Genomic DNA, 13946 nt, shown 5'->3' on the forward strand with positions numbered 1-13946 from the left:
TAACTGACAGGCCAACTAACAGGTCTACTGACAGACCTACTGACAGGCCAACTGACAGGTCAATTGACATGTCTACTGACAGGCCAACTGACAGGTCTACTGACAGGCCAACTGACAGGTCTACTGAGAGGCCTACTGACAGGTCTACTGACAGACCAACTGACAAGTCTACTGACAGGCCTTCTGACAGGCCAACTGACAGGTCTACTGACAGGCCTACTGACAGGTCTATGCATACAGTATTATAAATCAAACTGAACAGTTTGCTAGGGTATTAGTACATGTATCTACACGTTAATGATACGTTATGATGATTCGCTAGGGTATTAGAATCTACACGTTCAAACAATTCACTATGGTATTAGTATCTACATGCTTATGTAACGTAAAAACGAATCGCTTAGGTTTTAGTATCTACACGTTAATGTTACATTACAACGGTTCGCTAGGATATTAACACTGGCGTCGGAAGCAAATTGAAAGTGAGGGGGAGGGGGGGGGGGGGGCTAGACTAATCCTCAGAAATATTGACAAGCAAACACCCCCCCCCCCCCCAAAAAAAAAAAAATTCATGAAACTTCTTTTCGGGGGGGGGGGGCTAAAATGCCTAAATTAAGGAACAATTATGTTTTCCTGCGGGAAAAAGTGTGTGTGTGTGGGGGGGGGGGGGGGGGCTGAACCCATTATGATATCATGTGCCTAATGGTTTGGTACAACTTTGCAAAACAAGAGGCCCATGGGCCACATCGCTCACCTGAGGAACAATAGGTATGATAAAATCAGCTTAATGGAGTCATAATACAAACTATCTGGACAATGTACAATAATACATGTAGATCCTGTATAAAAAAAAATCCATCCAACCTGGATATTCTTACGTGTTTTTAATCATTACTCCCTTTTCTAACAGGCTGATTTTATAGTCATATCACACTATGAGTATTGCAGTTCTTAAAAAGATCCTTAATTATTGTTTATAAATGGGATATAAAGCTATATCAAACTCTGAACCTTCTTGTGAGGCCGAAGAATTGTCCTGGAGCCAAAGTCTTAACAATTATAAAGAATCATCTGACTGATTAGTTTCTGGGAAGATTTTAAAAGATTTACTCTATATATTCCTATGTAAAACTTTTACACCCCCCCCCCCCAATGTGGCCCTACCCTACCCCCAGGGATCATGATTTTCACACTACCTGAGGATACTTCAACACAAGTTTTAGCTTTCCTGGCTGATTAGTTTCTGAGGAGAAGATTTTTAAAGATTTACTCTATATATTTCTATGTAAAACTTCGACCCCCCATTGTGGCCCCACCCTACCCCCAGGGGTCATGATTTTCACAACTTTGAATCTACATTTCTTGAGGATGCTTCCACACAAGTTTCAGCATTCCTGGCTGATTAGTTTCTGAGAAGAAGATTTTTAAAGATTTACTCCATATATTCCTATGTATAACTTCGAGCCCCCATTGTGGCCCCACCCTACCCCCGGGGGTCATGATTTTCACAACTCTGAATCTACATTTCTTGAGTATGCTTCCACACAAGTTTCAGCTTTCCTGGCTGATTAGTTTCTGAGAAGAAGATTTTTAAAGATTTACTCTATATATTCCTACGTAAAACTTCGAGCCCCCATTGTGGCCCCACCCTACCCCCGGGGGTCATGATTTTCACAACTTGGAATTTACATTTTTTTGAGGATGCTTTCACACAAGTTTCAGCTTTCCTGGCTGATTAGTTTCTGAGAAGAAGATTTTTAAAGATTTACTCTATATATTCCTACGTAAAACTTCGAGCCCCCATTGTGGCCCCACCCTACCCCCAGGGGTCATGATTTTCACAACTTGGAATTTACATTTCTTGAAGATGCTTTCACACAAGTTTAAGCTTTTCTGGCTGATTAGTTTCTGACAAGAAGATTTTTAAAGATTTACTCCATATATTCCTATGTAAAACTTCGACCCCCCATTGTGGCCCCACCCTACCCCCAGGGGTCATGATTTTCACAACTTTGAATCTTCATTTCTTGAGGATGCTTCCACACAAGTTTCAGCTTTCCTGGCTGATTAGTTTCTGAGAAGAAGATTTTAAAAAATTTACTCTATATATTCCTATGTAAAACTTCGACCCCCCATTGTGGCCCCACCCTACCCCCGGGGGTCATGAATTTCACAACTTTGAATCTACTCTACCTGAGGATGCTTCCACACAAGTTTCAACTTTCCTGGCTTTATGGTTCTTGAGAAGAAGTTTTTTGAAAATTTCTCGAAATTTTTCATTACTTTCTAATTATCTCCCCTTGAAAACAGCTGTGACTCTTAATTTTCACAACTTTGAATCCCCTTTGCCAAAGGATGATTTGTGCCAAATTTGGTTGAAATTCACCCAGTAGTTCTTGAGAAGATGTTGAAAATGTGAAAAGTTTACGGACAGACGGACAGACGGACAGACGGACTACAGACAAAATGTGATCAGAATAGCTCACTTGAGCTTTCAGCTCAGGTGAGCTAAAAAGTGGGAGGGGGGCTCCCCCCCCACCTTGTTCCGACGCCTATGATTAGTATCTTCACGTTAATGTTACGTTAGAACGGTTCGCTATGATATTAGTATCTACCCGTTAGTGCTAAATTATGACAGTTTGCTAGGGTATTAGTATTTACTCGATTAAGTTATTCTACAACGGTTCGCTTGGGCATTAGTATCTACACGTTAATGTAACGTTAGAAAGATTCGCTAGGATATGAGTAACTACTCATTATTGTTACGTTTAAACAATTCACTATAATATTAGTATCTACATGCTGATATTACGTAAGAACGAATCGTCAAGGTTTTAGTACGCTACGTTACCACGGTTCGCTGCGTTGTTAGTATCTACTGTTAATGTTACGCTAGAACGGTTCTCTAGGGTATTAGTATCTACACGTTAATGTTACGCTGGAACGGTTCGCTAGAATATTAGTATCTACACGTTAATGTTACGCTAGAACGGTTCTCTAGGGTATTAGTATTTACACGTTAATGTTACGCTAGAACGGTTCTATATAGGGTTAAAATATACATGTTATTTAATGTTACGTTACTTGTCTGGAAAAAAATATTATAATACATGCTTTTAACATTCAAGGATCAGTGAAGTGTTTCATGGCTTTCTTTTCACAAGAGAACTTACGACCAAATTTATAGAAATCAAAGCAAATTCTCGCAGCATGTGTCAAAATATCATTTAGTGTTATCAGTGAGTTATAAGTCCAATTGGACGGGTGTTTGATATTACGTAAATGTATTCTCTTCATTGTAAACGATACATAGGTCAATATAATAAATAACATGTACTAATTGATGCTACATCTATATAACTACTTATCATACCCAGACTAGTACAGTGTCTGAGATGGAGTTTAGAACCCCCCCCCCCCCCAAAAAAGAATTTTTTTCTATAAAAAGTAATATGAAAATATAACAAGTATTTCTTTTGAAGGAATGATTGGCGATATATGTTACCATTAATCAGCTTCATGTTAATGAAATGCAAAAGAATTACATGCAATTTTATAAACATGAAAAATAGGATATAAAGAACCGTTTTGTTGATTTCCAAAGTAGCAAGGAATGAATAAACTTCACGTATAGAAGGCGAAGTGTACTTTAAGGTGGCTCACTATACCGTGAAATATTTTCTCAAATCAGCAGAAAATTACTTGATTATGATAGATATCATAATGGATAAGAAGTATTTAAGTCGAATAGGCAAACAATGTGCAATTTTGGATGAACAATTGTATTTTCAAAAAATTTAATTCAGTTAAAATGAACAAAAGCTCCACGTGGATTTGAACTCATGATCTGCGGTTCAGAATCCCAATACTTTAGCCACTGAGCTACAACGATATTCAACCCATTCGAACTATATAAACAGGTTAACAAAACATTTAAATCGCCATCTTGTGGCGTAGTGTCTAAAAAAGTATAAGTGTAGGTGTAGTGAAGTACCTTAAAAAACGTGATTTGAATCACAATGTAACCGTATACGATGGAAAGGGGCCAAAAGCTTCAACTATTTGGGGTTTATTTACCGATTGTTTGACTAGAATTAAAACAAAAGGACTAAATATCAAGTACTGTTTTTAAAACACAAACTGATTTAAACAGTTTTAAGATATGTACAGAGTGAATGTAAGAGAAGTTCCACAGTAAGTTGACTTTTGGGATGTAATAACTCGATCGATTTTTTTTCACAGAAAATCATAGAAAGTATATGTAACGACTGTTGTCATTTTAAAATAAAAAGAAAAGATGAGAAATGAAGAATAGTTCATGTTTTTTTAATGTTAATTACATAGGACAGCGGAAAAAACCTTAAAATGACCTTGCGATGAGGTTGTGGTTGCGCCGGGTCATTGTATGTAAGCAAGTTTGTTTGTTAGTTTACCAGAAATGAACAAATGATGTCATTAACTTCATTAAATTTTAAGTTTATTACAGGCATCCTGGCTTATTTTCAAGTGAAATTTCAATGATTTTTTTTCTGGAGTAAGAGTAAATGTCTCAGTTATTTCCGAACAATCCTCGTAAATGTTTTCATTTCAAATAAAACGCATTGCAATGCTTTTTTTTTTAGATTTACATGAAGCTGTTTCAGCATAGAAAACAAAGAAGTGCGAGGCGTAATGCGTGCACAAATAGTATAATTTGTCGGATGTCTCATAGGGACACAGCCGTGATCGGAAGAAGCCAATCACAGAAAGAAAAGAAAACATACCCCCCCCCCCCCCCCCGAGAGCACAAACACCGACAAGTACATATTAGGTATATTTTTGGAGCCGACTCATTATTATATTTATTGCATAATGAAAATAATTGTTTAGCAATTAAAAAAGATGCTGTAAATGTCTTGAAACGAATGCAAGTTTTATTCTAGAAGAACGCATACACATAATTGTTTGAAAAATTACAGCAAACGGCTCAATATTCTTATGTAATTATTGCACAACTATCAAACAAGTATTAAAATCAAAACAGTCCAATTAATTTTAACAATTATCTTTATAAGTTAATGATGATGACCGGCGACACGGAACAGAAGAAAAGAAATGAAAATACATTATATAAGCGTGAATCGGTGACGGCTCGTTAAATGATCAGGCATTGGATTACGATTAGCCTGATTATTTTAATCTTGTTTAGTCAGCGTACAATACATGACGTATGTGTTAAATCTTCATCTACAAAATGTTGTTTCTTAATAAAATCACTGACGTCTTTAATAGTTAGAAACGAAATTAATGTTTTCACTACTGACAAACAATTCTGTAGAGAAGGCGATTACATGCGTAGATACTTAAAGTTATCATAATTATGCAGCGGTCTGCATATTGCGTCAATTTCAATTTTCAATTTATTATCATTGAGTTTTACAACTCATCGTCTTTTCTACATGCAGTTACACTGGCTAATGAACAGCATAATTATGAATTTCTTCACGTACAATTATAAAATTCAATTTGAGTTGCACTAAAAAATATTTACACGATAATCATGAAATGTGCATGAATTCATGAATTCCTTGCTAAACGCACATATATACGATCGTTGGTTTTTTTTTTGGTCGAATCCACATGTATGCCGAAAAAATATTTTCACAGGTCACACCCGACGAATTTCCTGTCACATAGGAACATATTTTTCAAGATGTGCCCCTTTTACCCGTGATAGATTTAATGATAACAATATAAAAGATACATACCATTTTTATAGATTCTTTATGTACATCTTTTAAAAAACAGGTAAAGTTTTACACATGCAATTTTCAGAGATAGGCCCAGAATCTAATTCAGAGTTTGGAGGAGTGAACATGCCTAGTGATCTACGGAATAAATCGTTATAGATTTCTTTTATATATAATATATACCCTCTATCTACTTACAACGCCATTTTACATTAAACAGGTTACTTAGTACTTTGACTAAACCAAAACAATCATTGATCATACAATGTACATACAGCTGGTGTTCTTTCAATTATAAAAGTTTTAATCTTTTACTCTACATTTCTTTTATAAAGTAAAAAAAAAACAAAATAAAAAATAAAAGGATCTGGAGAATATCTGGGCAGTGAAACGCGATTTGAGCTGACGTACCTGGCTTTGACTCGAGTTGTAAAGTTATAGACCGTTTCCTTTAACAAAATGATTCACGTTTTCTGTCACAGCCTTTAGAACAATCGAGATGGAGACAATCTTTCCTTTTTTCAATATCCTGATCGGTAATATCCATCATAGGTCAGCGGGGAATCTCCTTGTCCTAAACCCATGGTTTAATTTCCGCCCCTTTAGTATGTACAGAGGAAGATTATAGAAAATTCAGACTAAAAAAGCCGACCTATTTCCACTTGCATCTTTGGGTTTTCTTAAGGCAGTTTAAGGAAAATGCTTTCAGGATAATTCAAAAAGATAAACAAAAAATAAATAAAATATATTATTTCTCCTTTGCCTTATCACAACCAAATAAGGAAAACAAGCTTGCGCCAATAATTTTTTTTTTTTTGGGGGGGGGGGGTGTTATATTTGTTTCCATGGGAGAAACGAGACTGATTTCCGGTACCTTTACAATGTGAATTTTAACCCACCCCAGCAAGCTCCCCCAGATCTGCGCATGAGGAAGTACACGAGGAGAGAAAATGTTACGATTAAAATTACATGGACGTCCATTATTCTTCGCTTATTCAATACTGGTCGTCCTTTACGAAGAACACACCCCCCCCCCCGCCAATGGAAATAATCAAATAATCAAGACCTTTCCCAAAAACCAACAGGAAGTTCACAAGGACTTGGTCCATTTCAGTGTCTAGTATTTTGTTTTATATTTGAATGATAGAACGCAGTCGTCCACATCATGTAAAGAGTGTATGTATGCATGTATTTTAGCACATCAATAAACGGTGCAGTAGTTTTCCAAAGTATGCACATCTCATTCATGGCTTGACAGATTATATATAGCATACCAATGACATATAATTGCATAACACTCAGGAAAAAGGCAATATACTGTCATTTTTTAAATTATTGCATAATAGAAAACACATTCTAGCAATAACGTGTTTTCTCTAGTGTATGGTACATACCGGCAATGACATTATCTGCAATAATCATAATATGGTACCTTTTCTTTAATTTTTCTTTTAATAAATGAATATTAATAATTGGCTACATTTTCAACATAACCCGCATTCTTTGGATTATCTAAATTTGCATTAAATTAAAGGAATTGTTAATTTTATTTTCATTTAAACATCTTCCCAAGTCAAGGGTTTCAGATCCGCTCCGCTACTCGATCAGAGACCTTTAGTATGGGACGATGTCAGGTGCTATTGGGATTACTGTTTTTAGTCATTCAACATTCTATAAGCACAGACATGTAGTTCATATTTTTTTTAAAACGAATATATATATAAATGTATTTGACTGAAAATATATATATAAATGTATTTGACTGAAAATGAACTAAATATTCATCAAAAACAAATTTAGGGTGGTATGGGATTTTTTTTAAAATTCAAAACGGGTAAAAGTAGTTCAAATAGTGTACTTTTATCCACATTAATATCAGGAGGTGTTTTATACCACTTTTAAAACTACTAGTATTTCCATCTGTATGGTCCAAGTCAACAACTACTTCCCTTTTGATCCACAATTAAGTGTAAACTTAGTTCATGAATTTAATCTCAACGACAGGACCTTAGAGATTAATGACACTCTTGACACTACAAGGTATCGCCAGATAATAGAATCACCCAATACATTACCCACATGGACTTCAATCAATGAAAACGTCCTTATCGATGACTTCAGATCGCTTTCCAGGGATCTAAAATTTTGGTGAACGGCTGTAAATCGTCTACACACTCTCTACATGTACATTCACCCACAGGCGCGGTGACTATTAACGGTGTCTTGTTTTTGACTATACTATTAATTAATAAACTATTATCCCAAGCAAAAAATAACGTCTAGTAGTTGATGGAGGTTTTTAATGGGGGGGGGGGGGGTAATGTGGTAACGATTGCCTTTGACATGCGGGAAGGGGGGGATTCTACACAATACCATGCATTCGTTTCATAACAAAATACTGACCGAATCTGGTAACCTAAAAAATCTGAAAATGTACATTGTAGCTAGAGCGCTGGTGCACTTAATGACCGACAGTGCAGATAAACAGTGTATAATACCATCATGTTGTAACATATTCTTGAACATCTTCTTGTGCATGTACTATTACATATGTACATGTAATTTTTTTCTTATAATATCTATAATATCTTAATTCTAACAAAAATGAAAACAGAAAACAAAGAGCGTTTTTTCTTCTTCTCGATTTAATCGATGAGACCGAGCACATATTTGTTACGGTGTCGTACACCATCGCGGTAAAATCGTGGCCCCTCGATCACCGATGACAATACCGCGACGGTGTATCGCGGAAACGATTAAACACCATCACGGTGTCGCGGGAAAATACGGGATCCGCGTTGGTCGTAGTGTGTTAAATGTACAATTTACTATTACATGTGTTTGTTAATTTCTCTTGTACAAAACGGGACCAGGAGTAATATCTTGATGGATGGATACATTCGTGGCCTGTTAAATTCAACTGTGTGCGACACATGTATAACAATAAAATTGAATTTATTGGTCTAGTTATGTAAAGTTGTTGTGTATGAGTGAAGAACATTAGTAAAATCATAATGAATATTACAAGTATCATAGAAACTTGGTACAAAAGATAATAACATAATGCAATCTCATGTGATCTACACAATTTTAATCAAGAAGTCTTTGGTTGTAGTCCTAACGCGTATGAATACACCCGTGAATCAACACTGTATCCTGACTTTGCATAATCTGAAACAAACCAATCAAAGATTAGAAGACTTAATGACCAACCAATTAACAATCAGATCTACCTGAAATTTGAAGAATGGTAGTTATGACCATACACAATAATTTGATAAAGAAAAATATAAATATTATAGCTTTAAAATCTGAATATTTTCCTATATCTGCATACAGAACTCTTCATTTTAAGGAGATTAATACAGTCTAAAAATGGCCACTACCGTCTTGCCCTCTTAAGTTTACAAGTAAATTCGATCTCATTACATATTGGCTGCATGGAATCTCTTTTTAAAAGATATGAACTATGTGGAATTTTATGACAATTATAATAGTCATTATAAATAAAATTTTAAAATAAAAAGAAAAATAATAAAAGTGACCATTATAATAAACCAAAGTTGACCAGTTAATAGCAGGTAAAAGTTTGACAAACAAACCTGAGGATGCTTTCACACAAAACAAAATATACCCTACAGTGGCAATACTAGTATTGAAAAGATTTACTTGTACATGCCAAGGTACTGTGTGGACCAACAGAAGGGGTTACACTGTGTTTTCTGTAACATGTATATATACTTGTATATCAATAAAACCTTGACCCTTGACTTTGTAATCTAAATATGAGACATCTACTCCTAAGGGGCATTAGGTTTAAGGTTGAGTCATCTATTGGTGTAATGGTCAATTTGAAAGATAGTGGGACCTTTGACCTTAAAGTTTGCAAACTCAAAATCAATAAAAGGGTCATCTATTTTTTAGGAGGAGGGGCACCTGCGCATTAATGTTAAAGTATGTACAGCAAATGTTTTTAAGGTATTGATCTGACAACCTAGCAGTTATGATAAGAGTTACTTTATCCTTGACCTAAAGTCCCTTTAATAAATGTCATCTTGTTCATAGGAAGCACCTGTTTAAATACTGTCCAGCAAAGTACATCTTTATGTAAAATACTGATTAAAAAACCACAAACCAAACACACAAAAAAAAAAATAGTATGCATCTTAGATTAAGTTGGGAGGCATAAAAAATCAATTTGAGTTAACTGAACTCTCTACCATTCTAATTAATGAAGTATCCTGATTAACAATGTAAATAGTTTTTTCTTTGTCCTTGCTATTGGCTAATTTTGGTTTGTTTTGTCAAATAGAGGATATGTATATCAGGTTCTATAAGAATGAAAAGCGCTGAGTTAAGCTTACCATCCAGTCTTTGTAGGAGGTCGTCCACAGGAATTAATACCACTTCTATAAACTCTGGATAGAAACAAAATAATGGCATGAAAGTGATAGTTTGGGAATCAGATTGCCGATTATAAGAACATTTATTTTGCTTATTAGAGAAAAAAGTGTTTAAGTGGAGAAAGAGAGAAAGAGAGAGAGAGAGAGAGAGAGAGAGAGAGAGAGAGAGAGAGAGGTATAGAAAATATATTTGTTTTACCAGAGAAAAAATATGGCTTAGCGATGAGAGAGAGAGAGAGAGAGGGTATAGAAAATATATTTGTTTTACCAGAGAAAAAATATGGCTTAGCGATGAGAGAGAGATGATAGATTAGATAAACAAAAAACATTTTGACAAGTAAATGTAGAGGATACATGAAAGTGAGAGAAAAATCATATGTTCTAGCTAAGTCTCAAATTCACTTCACAACAAAACAAATGATTAAAGATATACTTAAGAGGGGCATAATATCATTCACGTGCCTGTCACACCATCTACAACTTCTCTCAAGTCAGTACACTTCCTCAAATGTATAGACGGTGAAGGATTTTAACAAACATAAATCATGTAAAATACTTTACATGGCCATCTTACCTGATTCTTCTGTAAGTCGTGATGGTAAGATGAAACAGAAAAATAAATGCTTTTCAAAAATCAATAAAACACAGGAATGTGTAGTATATTTTCATACATGTAGTTTGTACAATTTTATTTTAGAATAGAGAGGGACAGATGTTTGATTTATTTTTTTCAGCTACAGAAATCAAGGGCGAAAGGTAAATGATGGATTGACAAAAAAATATCTTACCAGTCTTCTGCTGTGGGTTTTGATTTTTCTCATCATTGCCATCAATCTGAATAATAAACAAAAAACCCATATTTTCAATTCTTATAAAAAACCATAAACTGATCAAGTCTCATCATATCCATCATATTAAGTCTCATAACAAAATTAACGTATACTGGACTCATCATTGCCATCAATGAATAGACCAGTACATGTACATGTAATAGATCAAAAAACATATACAACCTACTCAAGTATCACCAATGCCATTTGTTCTGTTTGCATGAAGTGATATGTACATGCAGGTGTATATTGATTAATAAGAAGTTTTAAAAAGAGCAAGAGTTAGAAACTGTGAGTATAACATACTGTTGAGGAGAGGTATTTTAATTTCTTACATATTTTTACAGGGTACACTTATCAATATTTCACATGGAGATTCAACTTAAGGAATCTCGTCAGTCACAAATTAACCATCAGATCTACTCGAAATTTTAAGATTTCTAGCCATAAACCATTAAAAAGTAAAAAAAAAACCTACATATTTTACTTTTTGTATTATGGGTATTTTCCTTTATTTTTATATAGTACTCTTCTTTTCTACAGAAAGTCTGTATATATTCTAAAAATGGCTATAATGACCATCAAGCCCTCTTAATAGGTTGATCAAGCTCTAAGTGTAATTATAGCTGCTGTTTGTATGATTAAGTTACATTTGTTAAAGCCTTATTTACTTATTCCAGTAACTGTGATATTGTTTAGACTTTTCTACTAAAATCTTATGAAATATACAGTATTGGTTGCTTGAAGACAAAAATTCACTGGCTTTTCCACAAAATGGTGTCCAAGGGAAATAACTCTGAGAGAAATATGTTACATCAAAACTACACTATCTATTAAATAAATGTATATGTACATTTGGACTCACCTCAATCTAATTAAAATTAAATCTTTGATCCTCTCCTTTGTGTAGTGATCTTACTGGAGTGGATCAAAGATCTAGTTTTAATGACCCTGGACTCACCTCCACTGTGACTAGCTGTACCGTTGTGTTCCCAAGACCAGGGTCAAAACACAGAGCTGTAACCAGACAAACAAAACAGTCCTCATTCCTTTTCTGAACAAAGATCATGGCTGTCTCAATGTTCTGTCTTCTATCAGTCCAAATCAACTTTTACAGAAAACACATCAAATTCAGATCAGGATGATGTAATAGCTGATGAAATACGCAAGTATAAGAGTATATTGATCAATTATATTACAAGAAAAATCATTTTGTATTTAGCTTTTTTCTTTACTCATACACAGCTGTCTCAAGTTTTGTTTTGCATTAGTTAATTTCATTTTTTTTTACATAAATCCCATCACCTGTAGTTTACAAGGATTTATTGACTAGTCTATTATGAGTCTATAGCCAGCACTCCGCTGGTAGGTTAAGGCAACTCCGAGTTTAATGACCGTCAACATTATGATCAATTTAAAAATTGTTTATTTTTATGAAAACAGTGAGGAATATTATTACCACGTGAATGTGTTCACCATGATAATATTTTTCTTCTTCGGAATCAACGAGATCTTTGAAGCTGCCGTGAAATGGTATCACATGATAGTTAAAAATAGATCACTTTTTTACCTTAACAAAAAATCAAAAAGTGTAACACTACCCCGCAGTTCACTTGTATGTTTGCTACAATAATTCAATCGGCAATAAGTTCATGTTTATTAGTATTACTGCTAGAATCCTATTGTTAATCGCATAAAATAAATGGTGTCAATATTTATCTGAAACCCTCTCAACTTCTATAATTTCATTGAAAATACTATGTATTTTTCTTTAAAACAACGAAGCACAGGATTCTAGCAGCACTTTTCAAGTAGTTTAGGTCATATACCGTTGATATTTACCGAAGTCATCTTTCATAATATCCGGGGTAGTGTTACACTTTTGCCTTTTTTGTACACACTGACAGAGGAAAGGCTGGTCAAGCCATATAAATGTTGATCTGCTTACTTTATAGCACTCGCTGATAAAACAAAATATCCATGCCTGTATTATCCTGATTATATCCTAACTGACACTCATCTAAATCTTAGGTATCTGTATTAAATAAGTCTTATTTCGGCATTGTTTTACAATGCATTCCGATGATTTGTCTCCCGACATGATCTTCTCTATTGAACATGCTTGTAACGTCATCAATGATAATTATACGTAATAGAGAGAACCAAATATATATTTAGTTAGAAGAGTTTCTAGTGATATTTTATGTCTGTAGTTTTTATAATTTAAACCAGAGATAAAGTTAAAATCGACATGTTTCTGAGTAAAATATGACATCATGCTGCTTATTGTGACATCATATTGATCAGAGGAATTTGATCGCTGATAGTTGCCTTTTCATACCCGCGTCTTACGTCAAAATCTGAACTCTTATGCATGATTCATCAGATATAACATATAGAAAGCTGATTCGGAGCAATAAAAACCAAACTAATATCAAATAAAGACATGTAAAACCATTTTAACAAGGCCTTGGACTTTCAGTAACAAGTTAAAAATGATGCTGTTTTCAAGCGAAATATACACCGATTGAGTAGTCTTAGCTCAAAATCCAGACAAATCTTGTTGATTTCTAAGAGCCATGGCTGAGTGGCTAGTAACGAAATAGACAGGCCTACGTCACAATGCTGTTGACACAACTACCCAAAGTCCAAGCTCTGGTTAAAATGATTCTAATTTTCAATAACATGTAATAACTATTCTCACTATATTACAGGCTTGCATTTAGATTGTTACCTGCTGTATTTCTCATACTTAACTTTCCCATACTGACTTACCTGGGGTGACAGGTTTGACTGAGGCTGTGTACCCTGTTTCTTCATAAAGCTCTCGGACGGCCGCCGTTTCAGGAGATTCACCAGCATCCACGAGGCCTGCAACAAAAAGTCAGACATCTGGTAGTTCACTTATCATGGTTTAAGGTGCTTTAAAAATAAACAGGAGTTATGATTTAGCATACAGACCCCCCCCCCCCAAAAAAAAAAAA

The 13946-nt window shown here is 34.7% G+C and overlaps 2 protein-coding genes across 7 annotated transcripts in view; one reads left to right on the forward strand and one right to left on the reverse strand.

The window, feature by feature from the left end:
- The window catches only part of LOC105326468 (uncharacterized), a 149211-nt gene that overhangs the window by 82915 nt on the left and 52350 nt on the right, over positions 1-13946 (forward strand). The gene's annotated exons all lie outside the window — the stretch shown is intronic.
- Positions 8673-13946, reverse strand: part of LOC117683170 (ADP-sugar pyrophosphatase) — a 106288-nt gene continuing 101014 nt past the window's right edge. The window contains exons 5-9 of one of the 2 annotated variants that reach the window (XM_066083162.1): positions 13738-13833; positions 11924-11979; positions 10921-10966; positions 10094-10147; positions 8673-8900 (exon numbers count right to left, since the gene is read on the reverse strand). In XM_066083162.1, the coding sequence (XP_065939234.1) occupies positions 8824-8900; positions 10094-10147; positions 10921-10966; positions 11924-11979; positions 13738-13833 (329 nt within the window). In that variant the 3' untranslated portion in view covers positions 8673-8823. The remainder of the gene's footprint in view (positions 8901-10093; positions 10148-10920; positions 10967-11923; positions 11980-13737; positions 13834-13946) is intronic. The other variant, XM_066083161.1, reaches the window with a different exon arrangement.

This window comes from Magallana gigas, chromosome 4 (genome assembly GCF_963853765.1).
Source record: "Magallana gigas chromosome 4, xbMagGiga1.1, whole genome shotgun sequence".
NCBI lineage: Eukaryota > Metazoa > Mollusca > Bivalvia > Ostreida > Ostreidae > Magallana > Magallana gigas.